This window comes from Lepisosteus platostomus, chromosome 15 (assembly GCF_059453375.1).
Source record: "Lepisosteus platostomus isolate fLepPlt1 chromosome 15, fLepPlt1.hap1, whole genome shotgun sequence".
Classification (NCBI taxonomy): Eukaryota; Metazoa; Chordata; class Actinopteri; order Semionotiformes; family Lepisosteidae; genus Lepisosteus; species Lepisosteus platostomus.
The window spans coordinates 15776899-15795690 of NC_142625.1; the positions used below are offsets into that span (position 1 = coordinate 15776899).

The 18792-nt window shown below is 39.4% G+C and overlaps 1 protein-coding gene across 1 annotated transcript; it reads right to left on the reverse strand.

Annotated features, from left to right (window-relative positions):
• Window positions 1-4425: 4425 nt before the first annotated feature.
• scrt2 (scratch family zinc finger 2) lies at window positions 4426-18429 on the reverse strand. The gene is made up of 2 exons (XM_088607974.1): window positions 17533-18429; window positions 4426-10570 (listed from the first exon to the last, which is right to left on the reverse strand). Exons 1-2 carry the CDS (start codon window positions 17696-17698, stop codon window positions 9738-9740), a joined length of 999 nt encoding a protein of 332 aa, XP_088464100.1. The 5' UTR covers window positions 17699-18429; the 3' UTR covers window positions 4426-9737.
• Between the last annotated feature and the right edge of the window lie 363 nt (window positions 18430-18792).

Consider the following 18792-nt stretch of genomic DNA (forward strand, 5'->3'; position numbering starts at 1 on the left):
AAAATAGTGTTACTTGCTTTCTGTCTTAGCATGTGACTCCGAGCACCAGAATGCTCAATTGTAACTTTTGAGAAAACCTCAATTTGCAAAACTGGGATTTACAGCACATTCTGTGCACAGAAATAAATAAAGCTAACAGAAACTAGTGTGCATGTACAGGTTTTCTCACAAGGCAGCTGTTTAATATTTATGCCTTAGGGCCTGATGTCCCACTGTAGGTGAGTTACCTACTGCATCGAACACACTGTGTTTTTAATAAAAAGAACGGTCTGCCTCATAGTAAGAGTTTTTTTTTATTTCAATATTCTAATCATGATACCTTGTTTGTGCTGTACAAAAATTCCACTTTAACCCATATAATATTTGATAATGAAATGTGAAAAATCAATATGTTGCAGATATGTAATTACACTTCTATTATTGAACCCCATATGTGTTACATGCTTAACTAGCAAATTCTTTGCAATAATTGATATCCATAGTGAATGCATGTGACGCATTACTGCTTTCTCATTAACATTCAATTATTTTCAAAACCTAAAACACAAGATCACCAGCGCCGCTTATTGCAAATCATTCATTTCATTTCGAAAGACGCGAAAGGACAATTGAATTTAAGCCCCGTCTTAAATATTCCCTGGAAACTAATTAAGCACCACTGAGAATAATAATCCTATCTAGTTCTGCTATTTTCTGCATTTTGATGGTGTTTCTTGCTTTTTCTTTCTCATTCTGTCTTCTTTTTTTATTTGGTAAATCAAAACTGCTGAATTATGTCAATCTCCAACACAAAATCGATGTTCCATTAAAATTGAATGATCAGGATGCTCTTAATAGCATCTGAACAGATGCTTCAGCTGCTATACTGTGCATCTTACTTACACTGTCTCTCCCAGAAGAAAATAATGCTACGCTTTGTCTTTTTTATTGGTGTTGGTTGTATTATTTTTTAGCACAATTCTGACGATGATTATTAATTAAAAAGCCATTACCATGGTACAAGTCTTTGTTCGGAGGATATTGTGCAGTTATCAGCGAGGCACTCCGAAACATCACAATGCACAGCTTCAAAGACGCCTCACACATCTCATTAGCTCAAATGTGCTTGAGGTCTTTTAATGTTCGAGACGTTATCTTTTATTTGGGCAAAGTTAATTTTCACAGACAAAGAGGGGATTGCTCTAGGACTTCGAGCTCAGCAATGAGGTTCAGGTTTGTTAAGCAAAATCGTGATACCCTATCATAGGAGCGTTCGTTTTTCATCTGCTGCACCTTTCTTTTCTTGTGGTACGAATGGAATTTGTTTTCGAAAACACAATCAAGAGGCTCTATAGTCCCACTGAATTATTTCATTCAGCTCTTTCAGAGAATCATTCCTGAGCTGCTTTTAAGTTTTGGTTTATTTGTAGTTTTAAGGTATTATAGCTGCGATTCCCAATGATTTAAAAAATAATAATAACAGCTGTTGTCCCCTTGCACCATCATGCCCTGATTGGATTTATCAAATGGACTCTGTTAATTACATTGCATTAGTATGCACATTAAACACATTGGGAGGACAATTTAAATGTGAATCCTATGTAGGCTATACCAGTTAACAAAATGCTTGTGTTTACAGCGAGGACCTCCCTGCTAGTTTGACTACAGGCCTTTCACACACGTGACTCCACGTATGAATGTTTGAGCACCTACAAACTGGTTCACATTTGGAAATCTAAAGCCCAAGACCAAGCACACCTGTGGCACACAATGAAATGTCAGGCATAAACAGCATCACAGGCCCCCACAGCTTCTTCTGTGGTTGTGGTTCACAATCCTTTGCTCTTTGTCTTTTAGAGCTCTTGCCCCCAGCCCTGACTCCTTGCCGTAGTGGTGGGTTCCCTCACAAAGATCTTAGCATTTCTGACACACTGTCGTCCTGCCAACATGCAGACAGGAAGACCCAAGCCAAGTTTTATATATCTTTCTGGCAAACAGCGCCATTCGGGGATCACTGCTATAGTCAGCCGTGTCCTTCCTGCTACATGTCACCCTTAATGAGATTGTTAGAGCTGTAACACAAGTAGTAAATAAAATCTCCAGGGGATTTGCCAATGGGTTATACAGTTTTCTACCCTTTCATGTCTTTAACTGGCCAGTGCATTGCAGAACCATCATAATTAACAAGTATCTTCCCCAAAGTGTAGCTCAGTGAATGGCAGGCAATGCAAAAATACTTTTTTCGTTCCGCAATGAGAAAAAGAAGCCTTTCTCAGCGTAGATCCTACAGCCTCAGCTGGTGACTGAAGAAGGCCTAATTAACACCAGAAGTTTCACTTCCAATCATAATCTGCTGACTCTGCCCCTGTCAGTATGAGATCTGGTGCTTTGAAATCCAGGCAGAAAATTCCCAGCAAGTGTACATTTCTCTTAAAACCTCTTGTAGAGTTTCACCTCACCTAAGGTGAAAAACTACTGCTGATGTAATTTGTAAAAGCACTTGGTGGAAAACCACAAGACTTCCTGTTGAAAAGAAAAACTGTTGCTTGTTTTTTTACCATTTGATTTTCTCTTGCCAATTAGGAATTGGCATAGGAAGGATAGAGACATCATACAGGTGTCCTCAGCAGTGAGTCCTACAACGCCAACAGTGTTGCTTAAGCATTAGAGAGAGCACTGACGCAGCTCTTACTGATCACACTGCAAGCTTGCAATTCAAGGGGCTCGGTTTAGGACTGATAATGTAATCCATTCATTGACCTGGAGGAAACCCACAAAGAGCTGGTGCCCAGAACCTCAAAACTATAAAGTCTATCCTATATTATGATTTAAGACATTTAACCGTGGAACTACAGTACTTGGGTACAACGGAAAAAATTCTCCGACTTCTAAATTAAGTGTGTATAATGCACAAACAATGGGTCCAATATGTAACTTTTCCACCTGCTGTATTAAAATAAGCACTCCCAAACACAGTTCTGCAGTCAAGGTGAACATATCAGCTTTCTGGTGAAGCATCTACATCAGGCTCTACATGATACACAAAACACAGCTAGCAGATGCTATGGCTCTATCTACTGTGTCTACATTACTCCATGTAATGTATGGCCCTTTTAATTTGGCATGCACACATTGGGAACTTTTCTACATTTGGAACAGAGAAAATGTGATGATACCCTTTGTATTCGTAGGGATAACATGATTCGGAATATCGTGTGCAGGTTTGGTAAACATATTACAAACAAACTTATTTCCTACCCTGGAATCTGTTGAAAGTAGCTTCTGTTTAAATAGTCCTGGTCAAAGACTCCTTGTCCAGTCCATATGAGATACAGCATAGTGCCAGGTTAAATTAAGTTTCTTATGTTGGCAGGCTAAAAAGGACTGAACCTTTATAGTCCTGACTAGAGAAGTCCAAAAAAAGGATCTGATTCAAATATTTAAAATCCACAGAATCAAAAGTGAACCAGGAGAAACAGGCAAAAACTGAGAGGAAGTGTACAGTACGTAAAACTGTGAAGAGGAGGCATTTCTTCACACAGAGCGTTATTAGAGTCTGGGACAACCTACCCAGCCACTGTTGTGTGGCTTCTTTAAAGACACAGCTTCAGACTAATTAAATTCTAGCACCCAGACGAGCTATATACTGTATATATAAATTAAATGGTCTCCTCTTGGCTGTAATTTTCTGGTGTTCTTAACAAAACCACCTGTCCTCTAGTTCTCAGATACAGTTCTATCCTCATGCCAGCAAAGATGTGGCAGGAAATACTCTCTTTAACCAGTGGCAATAAAGAATAACACACTGTACAATAGAAACAAGTGCTGCAAGCCCTCCACATTTATTCCTGGCATGATCATCTTCCTTTGAACATCCTTGTGCCCCTGAAACAAATCAATTAACAGCCAATTAAGCTTCAGTGGAACTTTTCTCTGCGCTGAAGACATACCAGCTCCCTGATTCCTGCAATGCTCAAACGGACGTGTGGCCGTGTGAATTCAAAAGAGCACCAATTTCTACACCGAAACACACAAATTATCCTCCCGACTGCTTGTGCTTATTCTAAATGTGTGGGTTATTTGTGATTTGTTTTTTGTTTTTAAAGTGTACTTTCAGACTCTTTTTTGATTCAAGCGGACTGCAATTAAAATTCTGCTTGCTAAGAAAATATAATAATCGGCTTTCTTTCTCAAACCTGTGAAAAGGAAGACGTGTTGACTTGTGCAATTCATCATTATCTAATCGCACATTCTACAAATGCATGCAGTTTACTAACGCAGATTACAGGCACACAGTTGTGATACTGTACAATGACACATTATAAAACTGCAGCCCTAATGACAAACATTTTAGATTGCTTACTTACAGAATTTAATCTATATCTCTCAATATCAGTAACAAGCACTTAAAAAGCCTTGAGCAAGAACTGATTGTACCTGGAATAATCCGAATCCTAGTTCCAATTTATTTTTATGAAATATGAAACTCAGTGTCATCAAATCTTAAACATTAGAGACATGCAATTCTAAAATACAGAGAAATCTCATTTATAGCGACAAAGCACTTCCTAGCACTGAACAGACAGCACATTTAACCACAGTTTGCTTGTGCTATTGGTTTTATTCTCATCATTATTATTGTTAATAGTAATAAGAGTAGGTGAACAGAAAATAAAATAGAAAGAACACCGTCTGCGATCATGGCTTAAGTTTCTTCACACTTTCACCAAAACAGAGCGAGGATGACAGACAGGACTGAGAGAGGGTGTAATCTCGATCTATAGCTTGAAAACCATATGGAAGGTCTTAAGCAGCCTACCATATGTTGAGTGCTTTTGTTATGGAAATCTTATTTTTGGCACTTTCATTGCACAGTCTTGCTGGGCACAAAAACAAAATGGAAAAAAAACCCACAAAGATGTACGAAGCTCCCAGGAAACACTGAGAGACATACTGCTAATGTGGACTGTCGAAAGCTACAGATGCTATAATTAATACAAGACTTGTCCCTGATTGTTATTATTGTCATCCAGACTGCAACTGGTACCTGTATTTATCTGTACTGAAAACGAAACTCAACAAAGTTGTACATGCATTTTCAAATTATTGCTGTGATATATATATATTTACAAATTTAAAGAGGAACAATCTGGCTTTCTTTTTTTATCATTTAACTGGATAAATCCTGTATTTATGGAGTACAATTAGATTTTGCTTTTCTGCATATCCTCCTTTTGTGCAATCCAAGTTTGAGACTTGTCATGTACATTGAGACAGGAATCACATCATTTAAAGTTCCAAACTGTGCCAAAGGAAAGTAATAAGAAAGTGTATCTAGTATCATTTTTAACATGGACTTTAAAAATAGATTCCCCTGAAAGTCCCAGTTAATATTAAACAGAAAAGAATTACTAGAGCAAAACATTTTGGATAAACTCTGCAGTTTCTTTTAGGGGCGTTTTTGTGAAAAGGTGACGTGAATACTACATTTCTTGTGGGAAATATACATACACACTACTCACACTGGAGTAACTAGTTATAAAAATACAGATTTCTTTGCTGATTAAATTATGGCTTTGTGTCTTAGGCAAGACGTTTAACAAAAGGCTCGAATAAGTATCTTCTTCTGAAAAACACAAACTGCATTCTTTGAGATTACTGGCATTTTCTCCCAGAGGGATCAAATCTGCACTGATTAACTATATTAAAATGAGACAGGTGTTTTAATAAAAGAGACTCACAAAAGCATTTGGGAGCCGCTAATCCGAGTCTGGAGGATTTTGGACTGCAGAATCGGGCACCAGTATCTCATCAACACGCTGATATCACGTTAATGATTGCTGGAGTTAAATATAGATGGGAAGAAAATTGAAGGATCCTACTAACTGTCAGCTATTATGCGAATACAAAGCCATTATTCGCATTGTGTCTTTTATATGCATACAGTATCTAAAACACTGACTCTACAGATACGTGCTGGTCACTCTGAGAGTCAGTAACTCTCAGCCCGCACTCTGTCTCGGTGCGAATGAGCGCTAACGCCTTTCTCCTTCACACTGGAAATTTAAATATACCTATTAAACTCCTACTTAAATGCTCCTATCATCTAGAATTTAACGATACTCTATTTTGCATAAAGGGTTTAGTTTAAAGGTGTAAAATGGTGGCTGCAGCCGCCCAGGTCTTTGGTAATTCCAACGCTACAGGTTCGTATGAATTTTTAATTCTCCAGAAGTTTTTTTTTTTACACAGGTATGCACCACTGGGTGCTTCAGAGGTTTTTTTTTTTACATGCTTTAACATTTTTGTATAATTCTCATTATTTGCTGCTTAATCCTCTGAGAGACTGGCCTCATAAATCGCTACCATTGCTTGTAAAGCGCTTTGATTATTGTTTCTGAGGCTTAATAGCCTGTCAGTAAAAAGTCTCTCTCAGCATGTACAAGTGACCACCAGGGATATTGCATTGCAGATCGGTTTATGAAGGAAAACCTGCAGGGAAATGATTACAGGGGCAGTCTTTAGTGGCAATTTTTCACTCCAGAAATTCAGCATTTCAGAGCTTTTTTTTTTCCAAGAGTTATTTAAATGGAAATCGGTTGCCGAGTTTTCCGAGACCCAAACAACAATAAAAGAACTACAGCGAATGCAATTAATCAGCCATAATGGGATACTACACTGGTAGTAAATAGCTGTACATACTGTGATAGTGTTGAGTTTACAGAGTTGTCCTCGAAGGGATTAATCTCAGTGGCTAGCAGGGGTCATTATTGCCCATAACATTACTGTAAAAGCTGTAAAGAAACGCGAGGAAATGATTGGTGTGGTCAGTTACTGAAGTTTAACATACCTACTGGGGGAATTAAGACAAGGCTGTTCAACAAAATGGAGGATTTTGTTTTTATTTTTTTTCACTCTCTTATTATTTTCCAGATGGAGAAAATGCCTGAAAACATTAAGGACATTTGTGAAAATAGATCTGCGTAATTGTAAAGAGATTATTGCCCATGAAAACAATTGCTTTTTCGTTTTAAATACTTCAAATATTATACATTGTTCCTCTTTAAGAAAGCAGCCCTAAGGGCTGTCTACAGTTTCTCATGCATATAAACAATTTCTTTGTAGGTCAGCAGCATCTTACAAGGTCATTTTGTTCAATGGCAATACATGTTATTAACACATTAATAAATAATTAAATAAATAAATAACCCATCAATAAATAGCTAGAGTCACAAAAATGCTACATAAAGAAGATGCCGTTCATTCAAAGTGACAAGCGCTTTTGGCAACAAAAATAAAATAAAAACACAAGTCCTTTGTAACTGAGGGTTTACAAATCCTTTGTTGTTTGAGGTAATTGTAGTGGATCGCTCCGGTTTTTATGAACTTGGATTGCTCATTGTGTGCTGTGGCAGACACCCTCGGAACCACAGAGAAAAGCCGGTTCAAATTAACAAACGCAGCCGAAGGAAGAGCAATGAGGGTCTCATTTATGTAGAAGCTGTGTATCATGCACCTGGTTTATTTGTTAAAAAGGGTCATAGAAGTTAGCTATGCCCCAAATACTATTGCTTCGCCGTATCCTGCTAAGAGCCATACGTTCATTTAGTCACTTACGGAAACTCTGTAAGCTGTGTCTTTCTGAACAGCAGGGAGCCTCGATATGCAATTCTGTCAACCTCCTGCCTTCCAAGACTTCGATACAAGCACCTCCTTCATTAATCTACAGCTGTTGACTGCTTCAAAGAAAATGAACGAATCCGTCGCAGGCGTTGCAACAGGAAGGATCACAAATCGAGACAGTCTCTTAAGCCTTCAGGCAGTTAAATCTGCTCTCTTCAGTAGAAGATTTCACCGAACATCTGAACAAAGGCAGCCAACTGGTTGCTGCCGAAACGTGTGCATTACTTTAGCATTGCCCCTCAGGTGGGCTCGATTGATTGGAACAGCCGACCAACACCGCAACATACGGTTTTCCTGCGCAACGCCGAGTTGGAAAAGGTAGCAAAATGCCTCTTGCAAAGCTCAGTCAATGCATAGTAACAGGACGTCACTGCAAACTAACAGTGCAAATTCACTATGGCGTACTATTACAGAAAAGTCGAAGCCCTATTCAGGTAAACTCACGAGTTGCTTAAAGAATGTTCTTTTATCTGTATTTTATACAGATTGAAGATCATTCAGCCCCTTGGATCTTCACATCCTCTCAAGTACCGTCTCGCATCATATCTAAATTTATGGTTAAAATAGACTTCGAGTAAATCTTTATTTTTAAATTAGCTCCCTACTGTTTTTTCAGAAAGCTATTTTTCTTCCTTTGTGGGAATATCTACAGTATTCACACTCATGGTCTCGTCACAAAACATCCCTTTTCACGTATTATGACAAAGAGGTCTTAATGACCCCTAGGACCTTTTCCCAGAGTCTTATAATTTAGCGAGGACACTTAACCAGACAAAGGGGCTTGAATAAATGAAAGAAAAACCATAGCTTGACATCTTGCAGAGGAACAGCAGCAAGCAGAAATGTGAATATCTGAAGCAACCATAAAGGGACAGAATTCTAACGATTACATTTCTGCCCCTATTATCAGGCTACATTCACAAAGGGTCTAATAATTTGCTATCACCAATGCCTTTTTTAAAGGAATTAAATCCCCAAAGAGTGTTTCAAATACAACAAGTCTCAGCAGGTGGGGTAGCTTATAGATGCTGAGTATGGTTCATTCTCCATGTGCACATTTACAAACTGCAGAAGAGAACGAGGCTACTGTAGCCCTAAATCTGAGGAAAGTGCTTTGCACATAGCAGGCTATCTTTTGTTTGTTTTTCTGATTATATAAAGGCCAGACAACAGCAACATTTCATTCATGAATTGAAGAAAATGTAGGCAGCAACTAAGTGATGCCCTTCCTTTAGAAATATGCTTTGCAAATAAAATTTGGAATATGTGAGGAAAAGAGCATGTTTTGATTCACCTCCATAAACAATCCCTGGTTTTGTGTTGGAAGACCGAGAAATGAAACCCAGACAAATCTGTACCCACAGTTACAAAGCTGTTCTGCATCCAACAAACAATTTTGGGAATGATTGGCACAGTAAATAATACTGAGAAATAATGATGATACTGGCATAAAGAAAAAAAAAGTAATCGTCATTGAATTAAATACTCAACTGTGACACACAAAGTTTAAGTTTTCAACCTAAAATGGCATTTTTTTCTTCGTTTTTCTTCTTTTTTTTTGCAAATACGGTCATTGTTCAATTCGAAGTCTTTTTCGCGGTTCATAAAAAGTTCTTGTTGGCTGTTGCAAAAGAATCGCATCCTTAGCAAAAAGAAAAAAAAAAGCAGCATAAAAATACAAGAGGTCATTTTTTTTGTTCCTATAAAAGAAAAAAAGAGTTGCAGTCACCTTTTTTTTGTTCATTTTTTCTGTTTTTTTTTCTTCCCCACAGCCTTTGCTATAAAATATTAGGAATAGGAATATTATTACTATTATAAGTATTACTATAATTCGTATTATTATAAATAAAAATCCACATGCCAGGCCTCGTAAGTAATAGGTGTGTAAGTGTTCAAGAGTGTGTGTGTGTGCGCGTGTAGCAACTGTTTCCGAAAAATCCAGCATACACATTTTTGTCTTTGTAGTTATTACTAGTTGTTCTTGAAATAATCTCAGTGAAAATATTGCTTTCTAAAAACAAACGGAGGGGGGAGGGGAGGGATTGGGGGTAGGGGGTTCGGTCCCACCCCTCCCGTCAGTTCTCCGAGCCGGAGTCATCCTCTTGGGAGCCTTTGAAGCAGGCCGACTCGTAGTGCTTGTTCAGGTAGGACTTGAGGGCAAAGGTTTTATTGCAGCGCTTGCATTTGTAGTGCTTGAAGGCAGAGTGGGTTTGCATGTGGGCCCGCAGGTTGGACCGGTCGGCGAAGGCCTTGCCGCAGTGGGCGCAGGCGAAGGGCTTCTCCCCCGTGTGGGAGCGCATGTGGCCCTGGAGCAGCCAGGGCCGGCTGAAGGCCTTGCCGCACACGTCGCACTTGTGCTTGAGGTCGTGGGTGAGGATGTGCATGGCCAGGGCGGGCATGGAGACGTACACCTTCTCGCAGGTGGGGCACTTGCGCGCCATCTTGCTGTCCAGGCTGCGGTGGGTCTGCTTGTGCCGGCTCAGGTTGGAGGAGGTGGCATAGGTCTTGCCGCACTCGTTGCAGGTGTGGCGCGGGGGGTGGCCCCCTCCTCCGCCGCCGCCCCCTCCGCCGCCGCCGCCGCCGCCGCCGCCACCACCACCGCCGCCGAGACCCGGCCCTGTCGCGCCCTGACCCTCGCCGTCGCCCTTCCTCTTGGAGCGCCCGTCCGAGATGAAGAAGGCATCCATGGTGTAGCCCTCCGTCAGGGCCTCCGCCTCCCCGCTGAAGAAGCCGCTGGCCGTCATGCCGGACTGGGGGCTGTCCGGGTGCTCCATGTCGTGGTCCGAGTACTCTTCGCCTCCGCTGCTCACCTGGGTGTACAGGGGCTCCGACACGGCCGACGCCAGCTTGAGCCCCATCTTCTTCTCCGTCTTGTACACCGCTGGCGTGATGTAGTCCTGGATGTAGCCTGTGGGGTTGGGAACAAGAACAGGACAGCCCCCGTTAATGGGTGGAGACAAACAGCTCATTCGGCATCGCGGCGGGTTCTCCTCTTTGAACCTGGGGCAGACTGGAGAGACAGATATTCACCAGCACAAAGGTTTGGACGCAAAGAAAGAATTACCTCTATAGCAAGGCAGATAGGGGCTAACGTTGAAACAGAATACATTTTTCCAACTCTTCACTGACATCGCGTTGAGCATCCGTCATTGAGCATTTTTATGACCTGTTACTCTCCTTGCCCATAACACAATCATGTAGGCATCTCTGACTTCAAAAGGCATGGATTACAGTCCATCTCTTATTTTAAAAAAACAACTTTCCTTCTATTAGATAAACTACATCTGTGCTGAACAACAAAATGTCTCGAATTATCAGATCACGCTGGTAGCTCCTAAGTGTACTATTAGATAGATTTCTTTCTCCATAGCTTATTAGATTTTCTCAGCATGAGGCCACAATTCTTCTGTAACTAGCATCTTTTCTGCATGTTAAATTATTTGAAACAGGTGGAGAGCATCATCCTCAGAGTGATAATCTGCTTTGCACTATCTGTAGCAGGGTGCAGATTCCCGTTCAGATATTATCGCGATTAACCCCTGCATTTACATCTCCCAAAGGATCCCAAAGTGTTTTACATATAGAAGGGAGCCCATTTCACCCGCTACTGAAATATCCCACCCAACGGGTGATGTGCTGAAGCCAGGTGGAGGAATGAGAAATTGCTTCACCAAATTGAACCAAGGGGGAATTTTTCGATAACCCTCCTTGTGCAAGCTCAGATGAAATTTATTTAGGATCGTAGGGACCACATGTCTCACTGAAAGGGATGGGATCTTTAATGGACACATACCAAGAAAGTAATTACACTAAGAACTGTTTTGGGCAAGCTTGGTCTGGAGGAAAGAGTGCCACCTACTGGTCCACCAATACCACTTGTGTCCTTGTTTTCTTATAAGGTCTTCCATTACAGGATTGACCAGGTGTCAGCTTGCTTGAAAAGATCAGGCTGTAAGGTTTCAGGATCTGGCTATATAAGATCAGGCATGTTCAGAGCAGACAAAGCTTTGCTATTGTATGCCTTCTATAAAAATGCTTCTGCCCTCTACTTTTGTTATTATTATGTCATGATCATATTTTTCTTATTTATTGTCAAGTCCTGCTTTATTTATTTATTTATTTATTTATTTATTGTCAAGCACCCCGAAACATTTTACTCAAAAAGGGGTGTATAATAATAAATATCATAGATTGTCTGCTTGTTGAATTGAATGCTTGTTGCTTGTTTTTACTGTATGTGGTTGGTTTTTGTATTGCTACAAAGATTGGATGTAGTTATTATATTAGCATATTTGAGACTGAGACTGTTTCCTCCTAATGATGGTCTGTGATGGAAGTGGTATGCAATATCTGTTAATACCTTAGGTCCTGCTATGCTTCTTAATGCAATATATTCTAAAGAATTGAATTGTGAGAATGATCAATGAGCACCCTGTCCAAAGAGGTGTAAAAGCTACTGCATATACAGCATTGCATTTCTCCAAATCAAGTTTTTAATAAAACTTCATTGAGTTTTTTTTAAGTTTGTAGTTTTCTAATTTTAATAATGACTATGTGTATAACAAATTCATTATATGAAGAGAAATAGCTTTCAGATGGTACAAGCACATCAGTGTAGAGTAAGTATTCTTCTAATGGCTTACTGTTTCACTGGAAGCCCTTAATAATATTAAGGACCACTAATGAGGGCACCAAACTAATGTTTGGGACTGATAGGACAATATTATTTTGCTTAACTGAGCACTTCTTTAAAATAAACTCAATTGAACCTAAAGATGTATAGTGTGGGATCTTCAGAGAATAAACCATTTGCAGTTTGCTTCTGACAACGTGTCCAAACACGTTAATATACAGTCCTTAGCAAAAGTCATTGTATGGATTCTGTAACTTCAGCCAGAGTGCACTGGTGGCTTAAGATCAACATTCATGGATAATTGAGATCTGAAGCCAGACCAAGTCATTCAATGCATAATTGATGAAGTTGAAGTTTGTTACACTTGAAGTCAAAGTTTTGTGTAAGTGAGGCATTGCTTCTGCTCCAGTGCAAGTGTCTCAGATATAAAGCCTGTCTCAAAGAATCAGTTGAACTGACTAGCCATCCACAGGAAGGTCAAGCTGTCATAGTATGGCAATACATTTTTAAATTCATGACTGGAAATAAAGAATGCTTCAAATAACGTGCTTCCTTTAAGTAACTTTGTATGGCATGGATTTGTAAGCATGGATTGTGCTGTAAATGAAAGTGCTTTCAGACCCACAATCCAGAATATAATACAAGTGGACTTGATGGAAGGGTTGTACATTAAAAGCTTCTCATTATTAATCATTAAATTCCTCTTTAATGATAATAGGTCATCCATTTTCCATCTGCCAGGAGCTTACCGGTTTCTCATATTGAACTATATCTACACCTTTTTTCAAACTCTTTGATTTTGGCTAAGCGGACTGCCAGGGCTGCAAAACATACTGCATAAAAGTGCTTCAGGGCTGTGCGAGACTGATCAAGCTCTCTGTTTTTGCTGTGCATAAGATAAGATAATTAATTAATGCCATATTCCTCTTTCGGTTCAGCGATTTACAGGTGTGATTATCCTAAATGCAGCAAATTTCATCAAGCTGGAAATCTGTGACCTTCACTTTTTGAAATAGCAGTAAACACCTCTTTTCATTCGTTTGTTAATGTGGCAACTGCTTTTTTTCTACACGGAAATCAAATCCAAACATTGCCCTTAACACTAGTGTTATCTTGCTTGACATATTAAGAAAAAACGTAACATTTAAAGTCTTGCAATGCTCCCAGCTAAACACTAAGAAATAGGGAAAAATCATTTAAGCTACAGATGTTACAATCTATATGTCAGTGTGCTCACATAAGAATTACGTATGTGTTGATGTGTGGACAAAATGGCACTCAGTGTACTCTAGTGCATTTTAACAAATTAATTGAAAGTATAGTGGGATATAGACTTCTGTAACCTAAAATCTCAGTCCAGATTGTTCTGTTCACTCATTTTTATTAAATATAAAATATAAAATAAATATTATATAGAAAGTTTAGTGAATTATATATAAAGTATAGTTTTTTTGGAAATAATTAATAAATACCAAAAGACCAGTTTATAACTGGTATACAATACTAAATGAGATTTATTGTTTCTTTATTTCCATTTTCTCAAATGTTTATACTGTACCACTATAAATATCTATAGTGAGAGATATTCCCCCTGTGTTTGAAAAATGTATTTCCCCCAATTAATTTCAGTTTTTACATTTTTAAGTAAAGAAAAACAACAAAAAACACAGATTACATTTCATGACATACAGTGCAGTTAATTGGGAAATCTTTAGGGGCTGTGGAAAAGAAGGCATTGCAAAATGCTGGGCACAGCAAGCAGTGGAAATTAAATATTGACTGATTTTTAATGAAATTCAAAGTTTTGTACTGATCAATAGCTCATGGGCTGTGAAACAGTGTTACTGTTCCCCACTGGAGAGAAAAGGAGGCAGCAAACTAGAGAGCCAGTCAGGAAGGAATGGAATATAAATGTAAATTTGGCATCACTCTATATCAACAAGCATGATAAGGACATTAAGAAAGAAACAAGCTGGAAAAAGGAGAGAGAAAGAGAAAGACCCAATCCAGTATTGCAGTATTGTTGACTGAGAAGGACAGCATCACCAGCAGGTCGCAGAAAGACAATTAATTGTGTTGTTAGAAGTACTTGTAAGTAAGAACATTCTCAACATGCCAATTTCTCTACTGTTTTGCCAGTCTAACAGACCCAGCTTTTACACTTTATTTCACACTCTGATGCAGAGAGATTGAAAGTTAAAAGGTGCCTTCCAGCTAGCTCATACCTATTCACAGCCACATGATGACTGAAGTATTTATTCTCTTCTGCTCTCATTGTGATCCTAGGCCTACATGCAAGTTTGACACACTATAGCCTTCTCTCTCCACCTTAATGTCTTTTGCCATCTGCTGTCTTATTTTATTTTATTATTCATTTTATCTCAGTTTTATGAAAATAAAAGAAAATATTAGTGTTTCAAAGCATCGCCCTCCCTTTTTGTGCTTTAAGTTTCTAAACATTTAAGCAATTGTCACCCATCACAAACGTGTCCAAGGTAATTACCACTATTAAATATTGCATACATTTGATTTATTTCTTACAGAAATGTGGGACCACCAAGTTCTAAGTACATTGTTACATGCTGCTTCTAATTTATAATAGCTTTAACATTTCAGAAATATCTGATATTTGTTACTCCACTCTTTGTTTAAAATGCACTTCCATTCAAAGTATTCCACCACAAAACATGATGAATTAAAATACTTTGTGTGCATAGGTTATTATTAAACATAATTATTATAATTAATTATCATTAATTATGGTATAAATACCACAAGCAACAAAGAACCTGACATGTAAATAGATTGAATAAGACCTACAGTTTAACTGAAACTGAATTCCGAAAATGTCTAAATTCATTATAGAGAATACAGATCTCATCTTCTGCACTGAAGAATTTAACTATATACAGTATACAGTTTATTTCAGAATGTTTGTTCTTCTCTTGTACACAATTCCAGCTTCTTTCTTTAGTCTTATTCCATTTCAAGTGTTCACTTAATGTGTGTTGGAGTAACAAGTGTCAATCAATACCCTACAAGGTCAGACAAAAGAACCTATTGTTGCTGTCTATTGTTGCTGTCCCTTAAGCTCATGCTGCGATATTAAATGCTGTTCTTTTTATGTAAAATAAGAAAGCTCTTCATTTTGATTAAACTTCCTCATTTATTATCGCTGAGACTTTTCACTGGCAATAAAGGTTTAGTCTCGGCTCAGAATTTTGACTTATTCAGCAATAACGCTGATGTGCTGCTCTCCTTCCCAGAGCAATAGATGGAACTCAGCCTTGATCTCTCCAAAGAACACATCCTAAACTGCCGTCACATTTTCTGTCCTTCTTCAAGCTCTCAGGTTACTCCTCCTTGCACGTGTTTTGTAAAAAAACAAAACCACTTTCTGCGCATTATTTTATTAACATAGAAGATCCACTGAGCTCATTTTAATACTGGATATCCTCAATTTGATCTTAATAGATACTAGATGTTTTGGATAGCGTTTATTACACAAAAACAGAAATTTGAGAAAATGGTCTGTCATGTTTTATCTGCAAACAGCCTCACATGCTTAAGGTGGCTTACACAGAACAATAGAAAAGGAGAAAGGCTAACATCCAAAAATCCTACAATTATCTTTGGCATGCAAACTGATCTTTATATCTTTTTTGCAGTCCATTTTTGACATCAAGTTCCATAAATATTTTACTATATTGGACTGTTTTTGCCTAGGCAGCAAATGCATCAAGCATCTCTTTAACTTCAGTGCGATGTTCTGCCCTTGTAAAAACAGCTTGCTTTGGGGATTTCTGTTATCTTCCACCATTGGTCTCTTACAGAACACAAAAGACTGAATCTGATGAGATGCACTTTTTTGATTGGCTGTTTGTTCTTTCAGCTGCTAGTTGTTTTAAGTGCCATACCAGAGATTTAATCGGCATGCAAATAAATCCCCTAACAGCCCCCCCCATCACACAAAAAATTAAGTAACAAAACTACATTTGTGCTAGCTCTATCAATCTACAGCAGTCATTTGTTGAGAATGCGTTGTGACGCTGCTTTAGTGAGGTTGTATAACAGGTTATCTTTTCAAGGCTGCGCTGTATTGCAATGTCTGGATTTTGGCTTATGCTAAAAAAACAAAACAAAGAGCAAACAGACAGCTGGCATCCCAAATCTGTGGACAAAATGGTTGAACAGGGGAGAGTCTCTAAGGTTTGAAGGACAATTGCACAACAGAGCACGGTCCCTCTGAAAATTGTTTCTTAAATCGAACAGCCTGGATGAAATGGGGATACAAGCATTTTTTTTTTAATCTGTCTTGTCCCGTTTCTCTAAAATTGTCACAAAACTGCGGCACATTGGGATTGTTGCTCTCTTCCCCCGCTGTAATCCTGTGTGAAGCTATGTGCCATTTCCTCGTGTTTACTGTACGTGCAGCGTCACATGACTCCTGTGGTGCTGCCATAAGCATTTTTTTATGATTTTTTTTTTTTTGCCTCTCCTTCATCCTCAGTTGTGCTGCGTATCAACGCAAGCCCAGGTCTCGTATGACTCAAAGGGCTTGTATTGATGAAATTCTACCCCAGTGCATTTCAAACACCCGGAAGGACAGAGAGAACGGGGGGCATGGGGGGGGAGGATGTGTGTGGGGGAGAATAGCTACAGTACTCAAGGGCAGTAACAGCTAAGGACAAATTTAACATCCCAGTCCATCATGCAATACCCCCACTTAAACACACACACACACCAAAACCTCCAAGTGCTGGAATTTCCCATGGAAAGACTCGAGCAAAAAGCCAAAGATGCACAGGCAAAAAAAACAAACTAAAAGACTTTCTGAATCCAAGCACTGCTGTGTAGCATTTGTGCAAGGCGAATGTTTCTATCTGACCTGAATTGTGTAGGAGCATCACCAAACGCAACATTAAAAAAAAAAAGTCTCGGAACAAGGGCAGGAATCATCTAGGATGCTGTGACACCAGCCCCCACACTGTATAAAAACAAATGTCTTCGGAAGCGGTTTTGAGTTTTAACTGCATAATTAACACATGCCGTTTTTTGTGATAAAAGCAGCTGTGTAATCTGCACATGGACTCGTCGCCCAGAACAAATAACTGCACGGACATGCACAAGCGATCAAGGGAGACAACAGCAACGCAGAGTGAGGTCAAAGCCCGCATGCAGATTCCAACCAGACCTCGAGAGAGAGTCTCTTTAAAAGGATTTCAAGCCACACTCACCATTTTCACTAATCCGGACCCCCAAGCTGGCCACGGAGTCCGTGATAGAGCGTGCGAAAGTGTAAGTGTCGTCTAGATGATGGTGTTGGTGGTGGTGGGAAGCAGCGACAGCCGAGGAAGAGAAATCATCGAGCTTTATTTTCTTCACCAGGAAGGACCGTGGCATGTTTCAACAGGAGACAGGCAAACCCCCAGGAAAAAAAAAAAACCCAACAGCAACAACAACACAGGAGGAAAAACAAAAAAAAGAAAGAAAAGAAAAAAACAAACAAACAAAGCAAGCAGCCAGTGGTAATCCTCGTGCAACTTAAAAAAAAAAAACACCCCCAAAAATTCAAGGGAGACAAAAAAAGAAAAGTTGATGCCAATTCTTTGTCCTGTGACTCCCTCGGTTAAAAAAATATAGATCTAGTTCAGCACTGGACAGCTCCTGTGATGCAGCAGGCAAGAGGGATGGGGAGAAAGAGAGAGAGGGAGAGAGAGAAAGAGAGAGAGGAGAGAGAGACTGTCAGACTAGCTGAGATCAGCAATCAAGCTGCCTTTATATGGGGCACAAGCACTGAGATCAGGTGGTGCCTAGAAATGGAGCTGCTTAGCTTTAATCCATCAAATGTCCCCTGGGACACACATCAAATTACTACTGAACCGTCTGTGCATCCACACAACACAGACACAGAGGGGGAGCGAGAGAGAATACGGCCAAGCCAGCCCCCCTCACTGAAAGCACTGGGAAAGAAAAAAAAAGGCAGAAGGCAGACAATGGAGGCACGTGGATGAAGCTACATTAAGGGATCTTGTCTTCCATTGTCTCCCAATGAAGTAGCGCAGTTTATGTTGTCCTGTATCCAGACAGCCTTTGGAAACTCCTGCGCCTCTCCATCTCTCCCCGCTCGCTTCTGAACCCCCAACCGCTAACACACAATTTACACCGATGTGGTATTTCACAGATAGAGCCCCTCTTCCCCTCCTACAGACACAGAAAGCGTTTCACTGCCTTACTATGCGGTGCAGACTGTTGTGTGTCAGATGCACAATGGTTGTAATTAAATTAACCATTTAGATTAAGACTCAATTGATATTAAAGCAGCACTTGTGTGTCAGTGGGAGAAACTGCGGTTATTCAGGCAATTGTGATTTTTTTTCAGGTTAGCTGAAGGCAGGTTGACAATGTACGTCTTTGGTCACAGAGCTAATATTTTCTTACATATTTTCAAATGCAAATAATGCTTAATCTAGCATTGTTAACAACTTGTATATATA

Coding starts and splice junctions, on each gene's coding strand:
- scrt2 (XM_088607974.1), bottom strand. CDS start 17,698: ATGCCACGGTCCTTCCTGGTGAAGAAAATAAAGCTCGATGATTTCTCT. Junction 10,571..17,532: donor GGTCCGGATTAGTGAAAATG/GTGAGTGTGGCT, acceptor CCAACCCCACAG/GCTACATCCAGGACTACATC.